At 41.8% G+C, this 18190-nt stretch overlaps 1 protein-coding gene across 2 annotated transcripts in view; it reads right to left on the minus strand.

The window, feature by feature from the left end:
• Positions 1–18190, minus strand: part of Arhgap42 (Rho GTPase activating protein 42) — a 297464-nt gene that overhangs the window by 203700 nt on the left and 75574 nt on the right. Inside the window, exons 1-2 of one of the 2 annotated variants that reach the window (XM_045145457.1) lie at positions 9942–9960; positions 9663–9758 (exon numbers count right to left, since the gene is read on the minus strand). In XM_045145457.1, coding sequence (XP_045001392.1) covers positions 9663–9750 — 88 coding nt within the window. In that variant the 5' untranslated portion in view covers positions 9751–9758; positions 9942–9960. Of the gene's footprint in view, positions 1–9662; positions 9759–9941; positions 9961–18190 lie in introns of those variants that run through there. The other variant, XM_004661915.2, reaches the window with a different exon arrangement.

Below are 18190 nucleotides of genomic sequence, written 5' to 3' on the forward strand. Positions count from 1 at the left end.
AAAAAAAAAAAAGTATTGTTACCATCTTACCTTTGGTCTATACACTCCATGACAGAAAAAGCGAAGACTACCCTTTGACCACCAGGCCCCCAAGAAGACACACAGAGCTTAAAGTTCAATAAGCAGTCCATAATAAACCACAAGATTAAAAAAAATCTTTAATTCTACTTTGAAATTTATTTAAATATTTACAAATGTTAGGAAACTCTGGTATTTCTAACAACATGCAAAAGTCATGTATGTGAATAAGTACCTGTGTGAATATATGAAATAGTTCTCAAATTTTAGTGTATCATATTAAAAGACTCATGCTAGACATATCTCAATGACCTCTTTTTATTTGCTTTGCCTGCTTTTTAGGGAGGGAGACAGGATCTTAGCAAGTAGCCCATTCCGAGCTCAACCTCATGATGCTCCCATCTCACCCTTCCCAGTGCCGGGATTAAAGGCATGTGCCACCACTCCCAGCTTTACTTATGTATTTTAAGTGATTTATTTCTCTAAAGGTTTAATAGGCATTGCAAGGAGACTATTCACTCAACAAATATTTATTGACCCGCAGCTACAAACAAAATTTGAAAACTCTGAGCAGGAACAGAAACAAACGTTAAACTCAGTTTCTGGCTCACAGCATACCATGTGCTGGAGGGGACAGTCAGAGCCCTCTGTGGAATAACACTAAACTACTTTGCATTTAATAGAATAAAACCACACACAAAAGAAGAGGTTTGGGGGAACGAATGTATATCAATAAGTTAAGATAATTTTTCTCAGGCTTCTAACATGGCAAGTTTTCTTATTATTGTTTTTCATCAAAGCCTGAAACTAAGCCTTTGAATTGCAAATTAACTTGAAGAATCTTTCATAAAATACAGATGAGCTAGGCTTGGTGGCCCACATCTGTGAGCCCAGCACTTGGAAGGTGGGTGGAGGCAGGAAGATCAGAAGCTAAAGGTCATCCACAAATACTTAATCAGTGGAGGCCAGACTGTGCTACATGAGACCCTGTCTCAAAAACTAATACAGCAAAAGTAAAGTGAAATAATAAAACACTATGCAGGTGATGTGATGAAAGTATCTTGCTCCAGCAGCATAATTCTGTTAAGACAGGAACACCACCTAAGCTGCATAACCCTCCCAGCTGCTTCCACCCTTACTTGTGGGTGGTTTCTGTGTGGTTACAAAAATAAGGATGGTTGCAAAAAAATGGAAAACAATAATCCAATTGTCCAACTGAGAGCTATTAAAGAGTAAAATGTGCTTCCTCTGCACAGTTCAAAAGAAAATATTATTTGTATAAACAATTTAGGCATTTGGAGTTATTCCACTTTAACAGAGGAACCTCCTGACTGATATAACCACAGTGCCATGGGGTTGTAATGAGGGTACGTAAAAACTGATGCTTGCCGGCGTGGTGGCACACGCCTTTAATCCCAGCACTAGGGAAGCAGAGGTAGGATGATCATCATGAGTTCGAGGCCACCCTGAGACTACATGGTGAATTCTAGGTCAGCCTGGACTAGAGTGACACCCTACCTTGAAAAAACAAAACAAAACAAAAAAAAAAAGCACTGATGCTTTCTTTTGATTCAACAAATGAGTTGGGAATTTGAACTGAATCAAATATCTCAGGTCTCTTACAAAACTATGTTTGTGGTTAATAATGGTATTGTCTCTGGTTTATAACTTTCTTCAAAAAAGAAAGGGGCTACAGAAATGGCCCACTGCTTAAAGGCACTTGCTTGCAAAGCCTGAGAACCCAGGTATCAATTCATACTACCCCTGTAAAGCCAGATGCACAAAGCGGCGCGTATGTTTTGTGTCTGGAGTTCTTTTCCAAGCACAGGAGGCACAGGTGTGTATGCATGCATGTGCATGCATTCTCTCTCTCATAAATAAATACAGTATTAGATAGCTAAATAGACAGGTGAACGAAGGCAGGAGGGAGGGAGGAAGGGAGGAGCGAAACATCCAGTATGGTAGCTCATGTCCATAATTCTAGCACTAAGAAGGCGGAGAGCAAAGGATCATGAGGTCAAAGTTAGCATGAGATATGAGTTCAAGGCCAACCCGGGCTGCCTAGATACCATCTCAAATAACAAAACACAGGACCAGGGAGATGAATCAGGGGGTAAAGTGCTTTGTTACATAGGCACAAGGACCTGAGTCTAGATCCCACATGCCCACACTGCAGCCATGTGTGGATACGCACACCTGTCCTCCTACTGCTAGGAGTGCTGACTAGCTAGCCTAGAAAATCAGTGAGGTTTACATTTAACACAAGACCCCGTGCTAAATGAGGTGAAAGACCAAAAAAATGAGGTAAAAAGTGATTGAAGAAGACACTTGATGTTGACCTCTAGCCACCACATGCCTATGGACACATGCACGTGCACCCACCCCCCCACACAAATATGCACACCACACACACACACACACACACACACACACACACACACACACACCAAGAAAACAATAGCAACAACAAAATATACCCAAGAAGAGGTTGATGGCCATGACCAACTCCAGGGCATTCCTCACAAAATCATCAAAGAAGCTGTAAGAGCAATCCGTATGGATGAGTGTTGGAAGCTCATAACCAACTGCTGAAGAAAAACTTTAAAGAAACATTTTCAATAATTTCATTTAACCTGACTAGCTAACATTGAATTAAAAGGGGACTTATAATATGCCAGTTGTTTTTTTTTTTTTTAACCTAAAATGCAGCTTACAATCTCTCAAAGTATTTCTACACTACATAGGAATTCCTTCAAAACACAGAGCAACCTTGCTGGCCAAACCTTCCACCCGGGATTAGAGTCTTATTCATCATTTGGAAAGCAGGATCAAGCATTTTTCCATAGGATCTAGCACATGCCTTCCCAAAGTAAGATTTACTCAGCTGGAGATATATGCATTTTCCCCACAGTAATTCCACTCACACGGGAACAAGCTTTTCCAACTGTTCCACTGAAAAATTCCTCCACTTAATATCCTCAGTGCAATCATCAGTGATCATTCTCAGGCTCTGCAGTGAGCATTAACGTGACTTCACACTCATGGCAGAGTCACTTTGGCACTGTACCACACTGGTGTACACCCAGCTTCAGACAGGTAACCAACCAAACAATACTGACTCAAAAACATACAATAAGAGCTGAAGTGTTAAGGCTCTTGCCTGGGAAGCCCAAGGACCCAGATTCAGTTTCCCAGTATCCACATAAGCCAGATGCACAAGGTGAGATATGTGTCTGGAGTTTGTCTACAGTGGCTGGAAACCTTGGCACATCCAGTCTTTCCCCCTCTATCTGCCCCCCTCAAATAAATAAAGGAATTAATAAACATTTAAATTTTAAAAAGCATACAATCAAGCTGTTCTGACTTAAACTCTCACTGTGTGTGGATGGGTGAGTGGGGTGGGTGAGTGTGTGTGTGTGTGTGTGTGTGTGTGTGTGTGTGTGTGTGTGTTTTCCCACATACAAATGCAGGCCAGAGGTCCACACTGGGTATTATGCCTCAGGTGCAGTTCACCTTTCTCGAGACAAGGTCTTTCATTGGTTTGGAACTCACCAAGCAGGCTAAACTGACTAGCCAGTAAACTCAAGGAATCCATTTATTTCCACATGCTTGAAAGCCAAGTATTTTACTAAATGAGATATCTCTCCAGTCCAAATGTCATTATTTTAAAGCCAACTCCTGTAGCCTCACCTTTCAGCATAGTCTCCTAAGGACAGAACAGGGACAAAATATGGGCAGTATCCTACACAAAGTCATATATAAAATTTGATTCAGGTTCAAGCCTAATCCCTCATTAAACCACACATGTGCAATATGTACATTTACATAGAAATCCTTGTGTTTTAAAAATTACAAGATGGGGCTGGAAAAATGGCTTAGCAGTTAATACACTTGCCTGGGAAGCCTAAGGACCCAGGTGCGACTCCCCAGTTACCCATCTAAGCCAGATGCACATGGTGGTGCGTGTGTCTGGAGTTTGTTTGCAGGGGCTAGAGACCCTGGCACACCCATTCATTCTCTCTCTCTCTTTCTCTCTCTCTCAAATAAATAAAGTATAATAAATAAACAAATAACTACAACATGCTCTTCGTATAGAAAGCTATGAAGCACTAGTAGTCTCTGGAAACAGAACTAAACTAGTTGTTAGAAATACCTGGGTGATGATTACAGGACATTCTAGGATTCTGAATTACTTGATTGCCTCATTCCTCCTCTAAAAGTTTGGAGATAGGGGAGTAGTTGACAGGTGGCAGTGTGTTGCCTGTCTCTATCACAAGAATGCGCTGCTTAGAAGTGGCTAGATGACTGAAATCCCCACCTAAACTATTTACTAGCAAATGCCTCTCTTTCTTGGTAAATGTTGAATTTCTTGAGCTCATAGTGCCCCAGAGTTTCCTGAGAATCACCTTCACCAAACAACATCCCTATGAAAGCTGTTTTGCACAGGAGCACTTGGACTGATGGACAGGCTTCCAAAATGGCCAGCACAAACTCTGCCTTGTACTGATAGCTAATATTGCCCTTACTTCAGCTTGACTAGTGATATCTAAATTAAAAAAAAAAAAAATGTCTGGACTTCTTTTTAAGATTTGCACTTAAGAATGATTTCTAATTAGAAGTTCTAGGAACATAAAAAAGACTAACATGCCTGTTCCCGCTCTGGTGTGGACATAAACTCTGGAGTAGTATGAGTAATATGCTACGATGCACAGCCTCATTAGCCTCTACTCTGATATGCCCAGTGACTCTATAAAACTACCTGTCTCATAGGTAGTTTCACAGTAATGTCTTTGAACTCCCAGATGTCTGAGCTGACCTGTTGTAAGCAACATTTTCAACAGAGTGCCTTGTAAGGTCTACTACTCAGGTTTAAGACTGTACACACTAATGCATGTTGGAACATTATCATGTCCAGCATGTATATGTATCAAGCCTGATGCAAAGGGTATTGTGTTCTTGCACTGACATATCATTGCATAATTACAGCACAGTCATAGTGCACTTTGTATCTAGCCTATGCCTACAGAACTGTTGTTTAAAGTGAGAAATGCAGCTTGTACTGGTTTATAATCACCCGTCTCCTAGCATCACCAATCTCTAACCCCTAAGTGTCCAGCACCAGACTCCCAACTCAGTCTTCTCTCCAGTCAAAAATCCTACATAGTATAAAAAGCAAGTAATGACAACAGCCGTGGGAAGTTAATTTGGGTGGGCTCAAACAGCTGCCTCCCCTCATCCAATGCAAAGGCAGGTAGCCAGGTGACTGTGGACATGTGAAATGTCACCCGCAGCATGTTCATCCTCAGAGAAGGGAAGTGATGGCCTCTTGCAGCTCCTATATGGGAGGGTGGGTGGAGAGCAGGGTGCTTCACTTTGAACAACACCTGCTCTCGGGGCCATAGGAATTTCCCAAGGAGTCTGGATTAACACTTCTTTGTTTCCTTCTGAACTAGCCATGTCTTGTGGGTAATAATAATAGTGATAATAATAATAATATAACAACAACTGTAAAAAGGCAAGGCAAAAATCTCAGAAAGTACAAGGCAAAAAGGGTGGGAGCAGGGCTGGAGAGACGGTTTACCAGTTAAGCACTTGTCTGTGAAGCCTAAGGACCCCAGTTTGAGGTTTGATTCCCCAGAACCCACATAAGCCCAATGCACAAGTTGGTGCATGAGTCTGGAGTTTGTTTGCAGTGGCTGAAGGCCCTGGTGCACCCATTCTCTCTCTCTATCTGCCTCTTTCTCTCTCAGTCTGTCTGTTGCTCTCAAATAAATAAATAAAAAGAAAAGAAAAGAGTGGGAGCAGAAGAAGATGGCTGAAGAGTAGGGAAGATTTTTCAGGCCAGACATAAGCCTAACCACTTAACAGACCCTGGAATGGCTTCCTCAGATTAGGGAACTGTATTATAATGGTAACACCACCTTCTTTTCCTACTTTACTGAAAATTCTTTCTTCACCCCTTGCACTGTGAATACATGGGAAGTATGCATGCCCGCCATCCTCCTGTGCCCCTGCTTCCACATCAGCTCTGCACACCGAGCCTGCCAATGCCATGACTTCATGAGTCACTTTACACTAGCATGGCTTACTTAGGAAAAGTTGCCCTTTATTTTTTGTAAGTCATCAAATTTTACAGCAATGTCATTGGTAAGTCTCAAGACTGTGTTGGCTAAGAGTGTTTTAGCTATTCGTCAATGCTAAGAGCCACAGCTGTCCCAACTTCATTCCTCTTTGGTTAAGTCACAGGAACAAAGCAGCAACTCAAACGTGGGCTTCAGGACGCCAAGGGAAGGACGTTTGAAACTTGACCCTTCCTGGCACAGCCTAAGCTGATGAAAGTAAAGTAAGCAAGGGCGACCCTGGGCGCCATCCAAGACCCTCTCCCATCAGGCTCAGTGAAGCGCTTCTCTCAGCTCCCTGCCCTTGAGGCACCAGACAGGGACAAGCTCATTCATCCCCAAGGAAAGAGAGATTAGTCAGTGTCTTCTATTATCAACATCACTCACTCTAAACTGCTTACAGTGCACTTGGAGGCGCAGTGAAAGGATAAATTGTTGGGTGATTAGCATATGAGAACATACCTGTATTTTCACATTAGTTGTTCCAGAAATAATTTCTGCTTATAAATCATTGTACTCAGAGGTAAGGATATAGCTCAGTGGTAGAATGCTTGCTTAGTGGGTACCAGGCCCTGGATTCTAGTCTCAGCACCATAAAAAAGAAATAAAAGGGCTGGAGAAGATGCTTGGTGATTAAGGCACTTACCTGTGAAGTCTTAGAACCCAGGTTCAAATCCCCGGAAACCACGTAAGCCAGAAAGCTTCCAGGGCCTCAGCCATTTCAATTGAACTCCAGACACTTGAGCCACCTAGTAGGCATGTGCAACCTTGTGCTTCCTCACCTTTGTGCATCTTACATGGGATCTGGAGAGATATCGAACATGGGTCCTTAGGCTTTGCAGGCAGAGGCCTTAACTGCTAAGCCATCTCTCTAGCCCAGAAGTTATTAATTTACTGCTAGAATTTCAGGTACATGCAAACCATGCACTACATTTTATGTTGTTGCTGGAAATCCAAATTTCAGTCCTCATGCTTTTAAGGCAAGCACTTTATCCATAGAACCATCTCTTCCCTTTCTGAGGCATGGTCTTACTGGCCTAGAATTTTTGAACTCTCCAAGTAGCCTATACTGGCTGACCAGCAAACCTTAGCAATCCACTGTTGCTTGTCTCTCTAATAGCATGCATTCTAAGTGCATGCTATCATGCCCCGTTGTTTTTACATGGGCTCTGGGAAACAAACTCAGATCCTCGTGCTTGTAATGCAAGAGCTTTCTTGACTAAGCTAGCTCTCCTCAGCCGTTGTTATTTAATTACTGACTTACTTACTTAGTTATCTATTTATTTGTAACTACTTATTCTTAGGGCCTAGCTCCTGAGGTCTTAAGTGGCAGTTTGTTGAAGACATGACCTAAATTTTCTTGTAAACTTTCATTTTCCCACATAGACACATATTTTTCTAATAGAATGATACTTATATTTAATATTTTTCCTTTGGAAAGGATTACAGCAAATACTTCTGGGTTTTCATGGGCATTATTATGCTTAATACTTTTGTAGCTATGTTCTGTCAGGTTCCTACACATGAGCTTATGAAAATCTGATCTCTCGATTCCATCCAGTGCTCCTGGCTGCTCTCCCCTGTTGCCATTCAGGGCACAGTCAGTAGCTTTCTGCATATTTGAATTGCAGTTAAGCATTTGACTTGACATCTCTCTTGCATCCACATGTGGATGTAGTAGCTGCAGAGGCAGGTTTACCTAAGATGCTCTGCAGCCTTCCACAGCTGTTAGGTAATTTCCACCACTGTGGTGAACTTGATCTCTCAACTGTTTGATTGACACTTTGGCTAAGTGAGCATTGTGTGATGCTTGTAGATTAGATTTGAAAGGTGTGAATTGATCAGTAGTTTACCTTATTATAGATAGTCTATATTAAATTAAATTCTCATGTTTAAGAGCTCTGAGTAGTTACTCCTTGGGATGAAGATTAGATGAGAACTAATATTCAGGGGTAACGTTGCTTGCTAATTTTTATCCAGAGACCAGGATGATACACTGAAAATCTGATTTAAATATAAATGCTTTCTTAGGAAAATCTGATTCAGAACAAAACTGCTTGCTTCATTTCTTTTTAAAAATGTATTTATTTATTTATTTGCAAGGAGAGAGAGAGAGAGAGAGAGAGAGAGAGAGAGAGAGAGAGAGGGAGGGAGGGAGGGAGGGAAGGAAGGAGGGAGATATCTCTCCAGATCCCATGTAAGATGCACAAAGGTGAGGAAGCACAAGGTTGCACATGCCCACTAGGTGGCTCAAGTGTCTGGAGTTCAATTGAAGTGGCTGAGGCCCTGGCGTGCCAATTCTCTCTCTCATTCTCTCCCACTCTCATAAAAAATAAGTAAATAGGGCTGGAAAGATGGCTTAGCAGTTAAGCGCTTGCCTGTGAAGCCTAAGGACCCTGGTTCGAGGCTCGATTCCCCAGGACCCACATTAGCCAGATGCACAAGGGGGCGCACGCATCTGGGGTTCGTCTGCAGTGGCTGGAGGCCCTGGCGCACCCATTCTCTCCCTCTCTCTCTATCTGCGTCTTTCTCTCTCTGTCTGACACTCTCAAATAAATAAATAAAAATAATAAACAAAAAAAATTAAGAAAAATAAGTAAATAAATAAAATTCTTTAATTTTTTTTTTAAGTCAGGCATGGTACCCTGTGCTTATAATCCCAGCCATGGGAAGTAGAGACAGAAGGATCTCTAGGGCTTTTGGGCCAGATTGTCTAACCTACTTGGCATGCTGCAGGCAAATGGCAGATCCTGTCTAAAAAATGTGGACCAGGTTCCTGAAGAACAACACCTAGGTGGTCTTCTGACCTACACACACACACAGGGGAACATGTATATTGGCCCCACCACCACCACCACCACCACAAATAAACACACACACACCAAAAAAAAAAAAAAAATCAGCAAAACCTCAGCTATAGGTAAAACTTCAGAGAGCACACAACCCCACCTTCACAGTTTGCAGGTGCGCAACCATGTGAGTCAGACAGGGGAAGGCTTTTCCCAGGGCGGGCTGCTAACTGACTGTGGTAAAGTCAGATTAAGGCTCTAGTCGATGGATCCGCAGCGATGTCCTGTGTCTTGCTGAAACACTAGCTAAACACATCATGATTAAATGCAATTTGTTTGCTTTCTAAAAAAATGTCCATGTTAACCAAGAAACAAGTACTAACTTAAGAATTAAAATAAGATAACTCTTAAATCTTATACCAAAATATTTAATAGTACATGACCAATCCATGTTTCAAACAATGACTCACTTTGAGGCAGAGACAAACATTGTTATCCATATTTTCCCAGAGATCTGACCTGAGTTAGAATGATTTAGCAATCTCCCTGTGGAAAAAAAAATTACTATCGATTTTAAAATAATTTACATTATTTTCCAAAGAAACTCAAACTTCTGATAATAGTTTTAATCCACTTGGAGAGTATTTTAGATGTTTATTATTTAGGCATAAGCATCAGTGTGATTTCAATGAGCAGACATCTGACGTCACACTTGTGAAAACACAGCAGTACTCACCAATGCTGATTTCATCATCTGTTTCAGCATCGCCGATGCATTCAAACTGAAAATCCTGCAGTGACTGGGAAAACTTCTGCACTGCCATGGATAGGTCTGCAATTCAAAGGCAAGAGAAACATCATGAGGAGTGGTGCCGTGCCATGCCCTGCTGAAGGGTGTCCATGAGAGACCTCATTTTGATTCTTGTAGATTAGCCAGAAGCTATTAAAGATCCCGCCTTGACAAATCTAAACAAAATTAAATGAGACTACTAAATAAATTCTTTAGAAATTGGACCTGCTCAGCTCAAAGGGAACATGCCCTTTCAAGGGAGTACTGGTGCCAGAAGTATATTATCTGAAAGTGTTTCTCAAGAAACTGCCACTCACACATCATAAAAGGAGCCTTTATTTAAAAACAGAAGGGATGCCACAGAGCACAGCTGGGTTAGGGGGTAGAAGAAGTAACTGACATTTAGAAGAGGTTGGTGAAGACTGTGCGAAAGGGAGGGAATAGGTTCCTACCAGTAAACTATTGACAGGTTTAGGAGGTGAAAGATGACCTGAAAGGTTGTTTACAAATAACTGTGATTTACAAGAGACTCAATGTAAACACACTCTCCAATGATGACCTCAGCCTAAACAAGGCAGAGAGTCTAACACCCCCCCAAAAAAGCCTCCTTATTAGTGGGGGAAGAAATGTGCCCCTCCTTTCCCCAGAAAGAAAAAGAAAAGAAGGCCAAAGAGAGAAAGAAAAAGGGGATGAGAGGGGAGGGAAAGGGAAAGGATGGGAGGAGAAAGGAGAAGAACAGAGGAGATCCCTGGAAAGCAGCAGTCTTGTATGCAACCTAACAAAATAATAAAGAAGGCATCTTCCCAAGCCAGGCTGCCTGGGTTGAGTAAGTAAAATTAAAATAAACCCAGTGGGTCACACCTACACACGCATACACAGACAAAGTCGAGGAGGGACTAGTTAGAAAGAAGGGATTCAGTGGAAGGTGGATGGAAAAAGAGATCAAGGGAAAGTAATGGAAGGGGATTATGGTCAAAATACATTAAACATATATAAACACTCTCAATGCAAAAATAAAATAATACACCTTACTGGACAACATCAGGTTAACTTCACAGATCCTATCCCTCTGAACTACTCTGAGCTTTATGCTGACCCTACCATAGGTGTCTAAGCCAAATAATAAAATGTTAGTTTGTTCCTTTTCTGCAGTTCACATTATACGTCACTTAATAGCATCTTCCTTGTATGAACTCAGGATCAACACCTGAATTCTTACATTTGATACAAGCTACAGTAACCAGCAAAGATGCTCTCCATGACCAAATGTTTGTCAAGCACCTCTAAGAACTCCTCAAACAGGCCTCTGCCTTGCTCCTCATCCTTGCTGGGCCTACAAAGCCTGCTCTTAGTAAGCATCCTGCTAAATTAGTTAAGAGAGAATCCCCCACCTCCTCAGTATCTGTTCAAATTCCTCAGTCTGCAACTCTGATGTATAGTTCCTGGCTTTCCTTCTTTCAGCAAGAATCCATCTACCCTTCATGTCTCCTCTGAGTTATTTTGATCCAACAACTTCCCCTAAATCTGCTCCACAGGGTTTTAAGTTCCCACTAGTTGTATTTGGATTTAAGTCCAATCTCTCTTTCCTACTGCTGCAGTCTTGAACACCCATAGTGACAGTACTGAATGACGCATTCTTTGCTGGTTTTAAAAGTTCCCCAACAGTTCCCCCCACACCCTTAGAACAATTGTGGCCCCATGCCTCATGGCTTATTGTAGCAACCTGAGCATTAATGAAAACCTAATTACTGAAGAATGAGTAGGTCTCCAACACAATGAAGACCTTTTGCACCACTGTGGTCCAGGGGCCTGGCAACACGCTCCTCAAGGGCAATGCTGAGGACCACAGGCCTGCGGCTTCAGAAATGCAGGGATCTTATTGTTGTTTTGCTTTCTTAAAAGCATACATTGGAAAGACTTCTTAAAGTTTGGTTTAAAAAAGCAAATGATGTTCTGGAAAGCGGATGTGCCTGGCAGATTCACATCTCTTCTCACCACGGAAGGAAAACTGTAAGCCAGCCACAAGTATGCGTTCTACTCGTGAGGAACCCTCGATTCTGAAGAGCAGCTTTCAGGAAGAAAGCATGGTTAGCCAGTGAGAAAACCAAGGGCTTTGTCAGAAATAGACTTCACCAATTAGATGTGAGGCCATGGACAATCGCTCATCCTTCCTGGGGCTTTTTTTTCTTATCTGAACAACAGAAAACTAATACCCACCTCCCAGGGCTATTCAGAAGGTTAAAGGTGGTATGTGTCTCATATAAGTTAGGCAACTTGGTAAATGACGTCAGTCACCGTCACTCAGTCCAGCTCATATAGGTAGTAAAGTTTACTGGCTTTTCAAAGAAGGGCACTGTGCAAAAGTGTGCATTTACAACAGTCCCTAAGGACTGCTAAGGGCTCAAAACTCATGATAGCTATGCCAAATATTATGAGAGGACAGCGAAAGCAAACTGACTTCTAGGAAGAGTGTGAGCATTCCATTAGCCTTCGCTTTCCTTTTACATGTAGACAGTAAAGAAGGCCTTATGTAGAGCTAGAGGGACGGCTCACTGGATAAAATGCTTACCACACAAGCAAGAGTACCCAAGTTCAGATCCCAGAACCCACGTAAAAGTTGGACGCCACAGTAAGAATCTGTAATCCTAGTACTCTACAGCAAGATGAGAGGAGGAAACGGCTCCAGAAACATGCATCACTTTGTGCTTCTAGCTTTACATCGACACTGGGGAATTGAACCCAGGCAAAGAGACTTTTCAAGAACTGAGCCACCTCGTGAGTTTGAGGCCACTCTGACCTTACACAGTGAATTCCTGATCAGCCTGGGCTAGAGTGAGACACTTCCTCAAAAAACTAAAACAAAAACAAATAAAATGAAAAAGTTCTTACTGGGTTTGAAGAATTAGGTATAGTTTATTCCTACAGGAGAGCTGAGGCAGGAATTCTACAAAGAACACGGTATTTCTTCTCTCTCTTCCCACCACCAAGAATCCTCCTGAGCTTCACTCAATCCCAAATGGATGTACTGACTCCTCACACAATCCCTCATGGCCTATGGCCTCCAGGGCTGACTCAGGTAGCAGCTTTGTGCTTTCCCAGAGCTCAGGAGCTCACTACAAAAGCACTGTAACCGTTCTTATCCCTGAAAAGAAGAGTGGCCATCTTACAAGTGACAGTGCCAACATAGCCAAACAACTGAGCATGAGCTCTGGAAGCACACTGGCTGGGTTAGAATCCCACTGCTGCCAGTGACAGGCGGCAGGACTGCAGATGAGGTCTAGAACCTGTGTTGGTAGCAGACTTGAATGTCACTGAGATGGACCTGACCTCCTAATCATCAATTCATGAAGCCAGGAACTGACACTACAGCACTCTGATTACTGCTCGGAAGAAGAGGTTTGGATTGCTTGTCCTGGGTGGAGACATGACATTCTAAACTAGAAGTTACTTTCTAGCTGGAGGCTTTCTGATTAAGAACAAAGATCCAATTGTCGTGTTCACTAATGGTGAATCCAAATGAGTCTGACAATCACCTGGGCAGAACAATACTCCACATGAAAACTGTCCCAGTAACTTTAAGAAAGTAATACAATGTAATAATAAAGCCTACTTATTGGTTAGCATAGTGGTCTCTCTGGCAAATGTTCACTCTTACCCCTTGAAACCGTTCTCCTCCACAGTGGTCTGTTCGGCCATTGTCTACTCTCCTGCTGTGACAGAGCTTCTCTCCACAGCAACCCTTTGGCCAATGCCCACCCACTTGATATAAACTGCCTGTCTTCTGCATCTTCCTCTGTGTGTGGCATTGGAATTCATTCAGTAGAGATCACAAAGCCCAGGGAACGGAGGGGAGTCCAGAGCGAGGACCCAGTAACTTCTGTATCTCAGTGTCCTCATCTGGGAAGTGAGGCAGTCCACCTGCCCGGGTCACTGTGAGGAGGAGCCCATCAGGAGAGGTGAGGCACGGACAGCACTGACCCACACCAAGCACTGAGAACGTGCCGACTGTTTCCACGGAGAACATCTCCGAGAATGAAAGAGGGAACACTTCAGTCAGCAAAGCGGCACGGGAGACTACAGTCCTTGGAAAGTGATCAAGAAGCAGACTTTGACAGCAGTTTCAAATTTCCCTTGGTGTACTACAAAGCTATCAAGTCCCAACAGGTATTCCTCAGTGTTTCTCTTTACCAGACGAGTGTCTATTTCAACATGAGATGAAATCAGCCATGAATGAATGAGCCCTTCACAGTGTGATGACGAGCATAATGAGACAGGATTACACAAGCCAGTGAGACTCTCCACCAGTTTACAAGATGAATCTAAGAACATGGGGAAAGTTTTAAGATGTCTTCAACTTCTACTGTGTTCTGTGCTCTGCATCTTCTACTAGGTCTCTCTTGCTACCTGCAAAGGTGATGATGAGTTGAAAACATCACCAAGGTTAAGAACTGATGTTTTCTGGAAGTAACATTGTTCTAACATATAAAATGAGAAGTCTACCCTATGCTTCTATACTGTTGAGTGTGCGATTCTATACTAGAAAGACCAACCACTCTCAGTGATTTGAAATCACATGAGCTGAGGATGTAATTCAGTAGAAAAGTGTGGGCTTAGTATTCATGAGGCCCTGTGTTCAATCTCAGTACTCAACATAATACACAAAATAATATGCCATGAAAGACAATACCTCCTAGGCATCTAACATTTCTAAATCACAATCAGATACACAAAAGTACTACTTCTAACTCCTTTGAAATAAAGACCTCGGTTTAAAATCTAACTGATTTTTAAACATTTATTGTTAAATGTTAAATTATTATAAAATGCAAAAGAAAATCAAGATCTGTTCTTGAACACAAAAAGAAAGATTAAGTGTCTACACCTGCAATGCAGTGAAGCTAGCCAAGACAGAGGTGTCTCTTTACTTCTACCCACCTATTTGAACTGCAAGACAACCAAGCACAAGAATTCCAGATGGAGTCTCAACAGTCACACTGCAAGATGAAAGTACAGGAAGAAGACAGATTTGGTAGTGAACCATTATGTTGTGCACACTGAAGACACTACAGGTGTCCACACCCCATGTCATTACCATTAGCCTAAACTAAAGTTAAGCACAGATTGTCTTCACACGTGTTCACACTATAACATAACACAAAAGAAATTATGCTAAGGTTTAATCAACAGTATCACCCTGTGCCACCCATGATGAGATAATGCCCATGACACACTAAAGCTCTGTTTTATAAGAGGAATACAAAACACCTGTAAACATTTAATTATAACTTTTCTTAAGAGCTGAGGTCTACATGCTAGTTTAGAAGTGTTAATGGATTTACTTTTATAATGTTAGGTATAGAAGCGAGCTATATTTATATGAGAACAAGTATAACCAGTCAGTCTATTAGTATAAAGCACTCCTTCCTGAAATTCCATTTCTCTAGGATTAGACTGGAGTCACAGTGGCAGTATGACCAGACACACATCATCTTCGGACTACCACACAGAAGCAGACAGTATGTAGCAACGAGAATGCAAAAGTTAAAAATTAAAAAAAGAAAAAGAAAAAGAAGGCTAGTCCTGATGGTGCATACCTGTAATTCTAGCACTCAACAGGTAGAAGAAAGATGAGTTATTAACGAACCTCACATATACAAGTTTGAGGCCAGTATGGACTACATGAGACTATCTCAAAAGCAACAGGACTGAAGAGATATGCTTGCCTTGCAAGCAAGATGACCTGAATTCAATTCCCAGAACCTATGTTGGGTGGAAAGAGGGAGTTGTTGTCATAGTTTGTTTTAAGCTGGGTGTAGGAGTGCATGCTTGTAATCTCAATGCTGGAGAGAGAGAGACACGAAAAATCCCTGGCACTCACTGGTCAGCTAATTTTATCAAGTGGTAGCTCCAGATCAGTGAGAGAACCTGTCTTACAAAAGCTGGACAGACTTAACGAATAACCCCTGAGGTTGTCCTCTGGTCTCCACATGCATGCACACACATGTAAACACACCCGTGAACACACACAAGCACAAACAAACAAAAACATAAATCAATTGGCACTTCCCTCATAGGGACACAGTCCCGTAGAGGTATAAAAGAGGCAATAAATCATATAAGAGGTGATCAATAAGTTGCTTTACAGAAGTACCTCTCCGAGAACTTAATACAAATCAGTCCCATAATATTCACAAGTATAATGGAGATGTGGCATTAAATGGCTAAGAGCCCTTTGCTGCACAAGCATGTAGACCCTATCACCCACATTTTTTAAAAAATGAACAAAAATTAGATAATATCATTCTCATTTTACAGATGAAAAAGCTATGTCGTGAAAAGGGTGAGCAAGTTCCCCAAGGTCAAACAAGCTAATGACACTGCAAAATCAGAATGATACCCCAGGGGACAAGCACCAGAATTCCTAGCACTCTGGCATACCGCTCTACACACAGAGCTTGAATAGTAGTGGCCAATCAAAGGTAGCCAAATCCACCAAAGTATCGGGAGGGAAGGTGTCTCAGAGGAATCAGGGTAACAGGAACTTGAGAAATGTAATCAGGTACCTGCATGGCTAAGTTACCATGTCCAGAATCCTCCAGAGAGCAGCTTCAACCAACATACCCAACCACATCTATCAAGACTCACAGCCACTGGAGGTACTGGTATTACCTGAAACAAACCATCTTCTGACATGTAGCTATGTGTTGTTGTTATGACTATTATTCTGACATGGAGTTATGTATGAATGCTGTTGTTATTATGATGACTGCTGTTCTGACATGTAGCTGCTATGTGTTACTGTTATTATTATTATTATCATTATCATTATGACTATTATTTCATCTACTTGGAATATATTCCTATTTCATGTTCCAAAGTCAAAATGGCCCCTTCTGGGCTTCTGGAGATGGATCAGTGGTTAAAAGCACTTGCCATTTAAGCATGAGGGTCTCTCAGGTAGGAGACTGCTGAGTTCAGTTTCCCACAATCCACATAAAAAGTTAGGTGTGGCCATGCAGTTCTGTAACTGCAGTCCATGGCAGGGGAAGGGGGAGGCCAGAGAATCACTGGAGTTCACTGACTAACAGCAGCTCTAAGTTGGGAAGACACCCCATCACAAGGAAATACACAGATGAGTAATAAGAGGACACTGGACAGATCTCATCTGTGATCTCCTCTGGCCTCACATGCACACACATGGGGAGTGCACATATTCCCCACATATGTGTTTACACCACACATCAACACACACACACACACACACACACACACACACACACACACACAGAGTTTTTTTCAAGATCTCTCCCATCCACCACTTCCTCCAAAATGCCCTCTGTAACCCCTTCTATCATGGTATTATCTCTTCCTTTATCAGCTACTATATGCAATGACCTTGGATGCTTTCTCTGGTTTACATTTCATCTTAGGTATGTGTGAACCTAATTTAGGCACCTTACTTTAAATAGTATATTAAAGGTAAGAAACTTTAGGACCTATAAATACCCCCAAGTATCCACCACAATATCTTTTCATCTGTGTTTAGTCCTTGCAACCATCAATTCTGAAATACAGGTAAGCAGTGGAGCTCCTAGAGGCCTTTCCCCTTCCCTTCGTTGCTTTTACACTCTTGCAAGTTTCCAAGGTGGCTTTTGCATCCACTTGTAAAAGATAGATTATGTACTTCCCAAAATGTTGATGGTGAAAAAGATGGTACTCCTTCCAAGAAGCTTTAATGTGTATTTAAAGCACAGACTGCAACTGCCTCATTACTCAATTCTTCCACAAAGTTTTGGGGGCTAAAGCTCTGGAAAGCTAAGTAATAAACTGTTCTCAATCAAAGAGCTGAATCAACGTCAAACAGGCCTGCTCTTTCCTAAATTAGTTGCTCTTTTATGTCATAGCATAATAAATTCCTAAAAAGTGATCAACATTAGGACTCGGAAGGGTGTGAGCCTTTAACCAACATTTAACTTTCCCCTCACGTACTGAATAAATTTTAAGATAGGAAAAACCCATGTACTGAACCACATGAGAAAGCTCTAACTGCTCAGTACAGAAGAATGCAACAGGAAAATGTACACACAATGACCATTATGAAACAACTAAAAGCTAAAGGAAATACACAATCATTCTGGTACCTAATACCACACAACAACTATCTTAGTTTCAAGCTCCTTGATGATATATTATATATATTTACCTCTCTCTGCTTTAGTACATAAATAACGAGAGAGAAAAAGAAAGAGAGAAAGAGCCAAATATTCACAATGAAAATGATTGACTATGGAGAGATCACTGGAAAACTCATGGTACAAGGTCTTACACAAGTGCAACCACAGGCCCTAATTTAATAGAAACCATACAGCACATTACAGAGCAGGATATGTCAGGGACATACCAGATGAGTCTGGGATCTTAGTATTTGGAGTTATGTTTCTAGTTCCCTCAGAACTACATATGTCAATTTGTCA

The sequence above is a fragment of the Jaculus jaculus genome, chromosome 3 (genome assembly GCF_020740685.1).
Source record: "Jaculus jaculus isolate mJacJac1 chromosome 3, mJacJac1.mat.Y.cur, whole genome shotgun sequence".
Taxonomy (NCBI): domain Eukaryota; kingdom Metazoa; phylum Chordata; class Mammalia; order Rodentia; family Dipodidae; genus Jaculus; species Jaculus jaculus.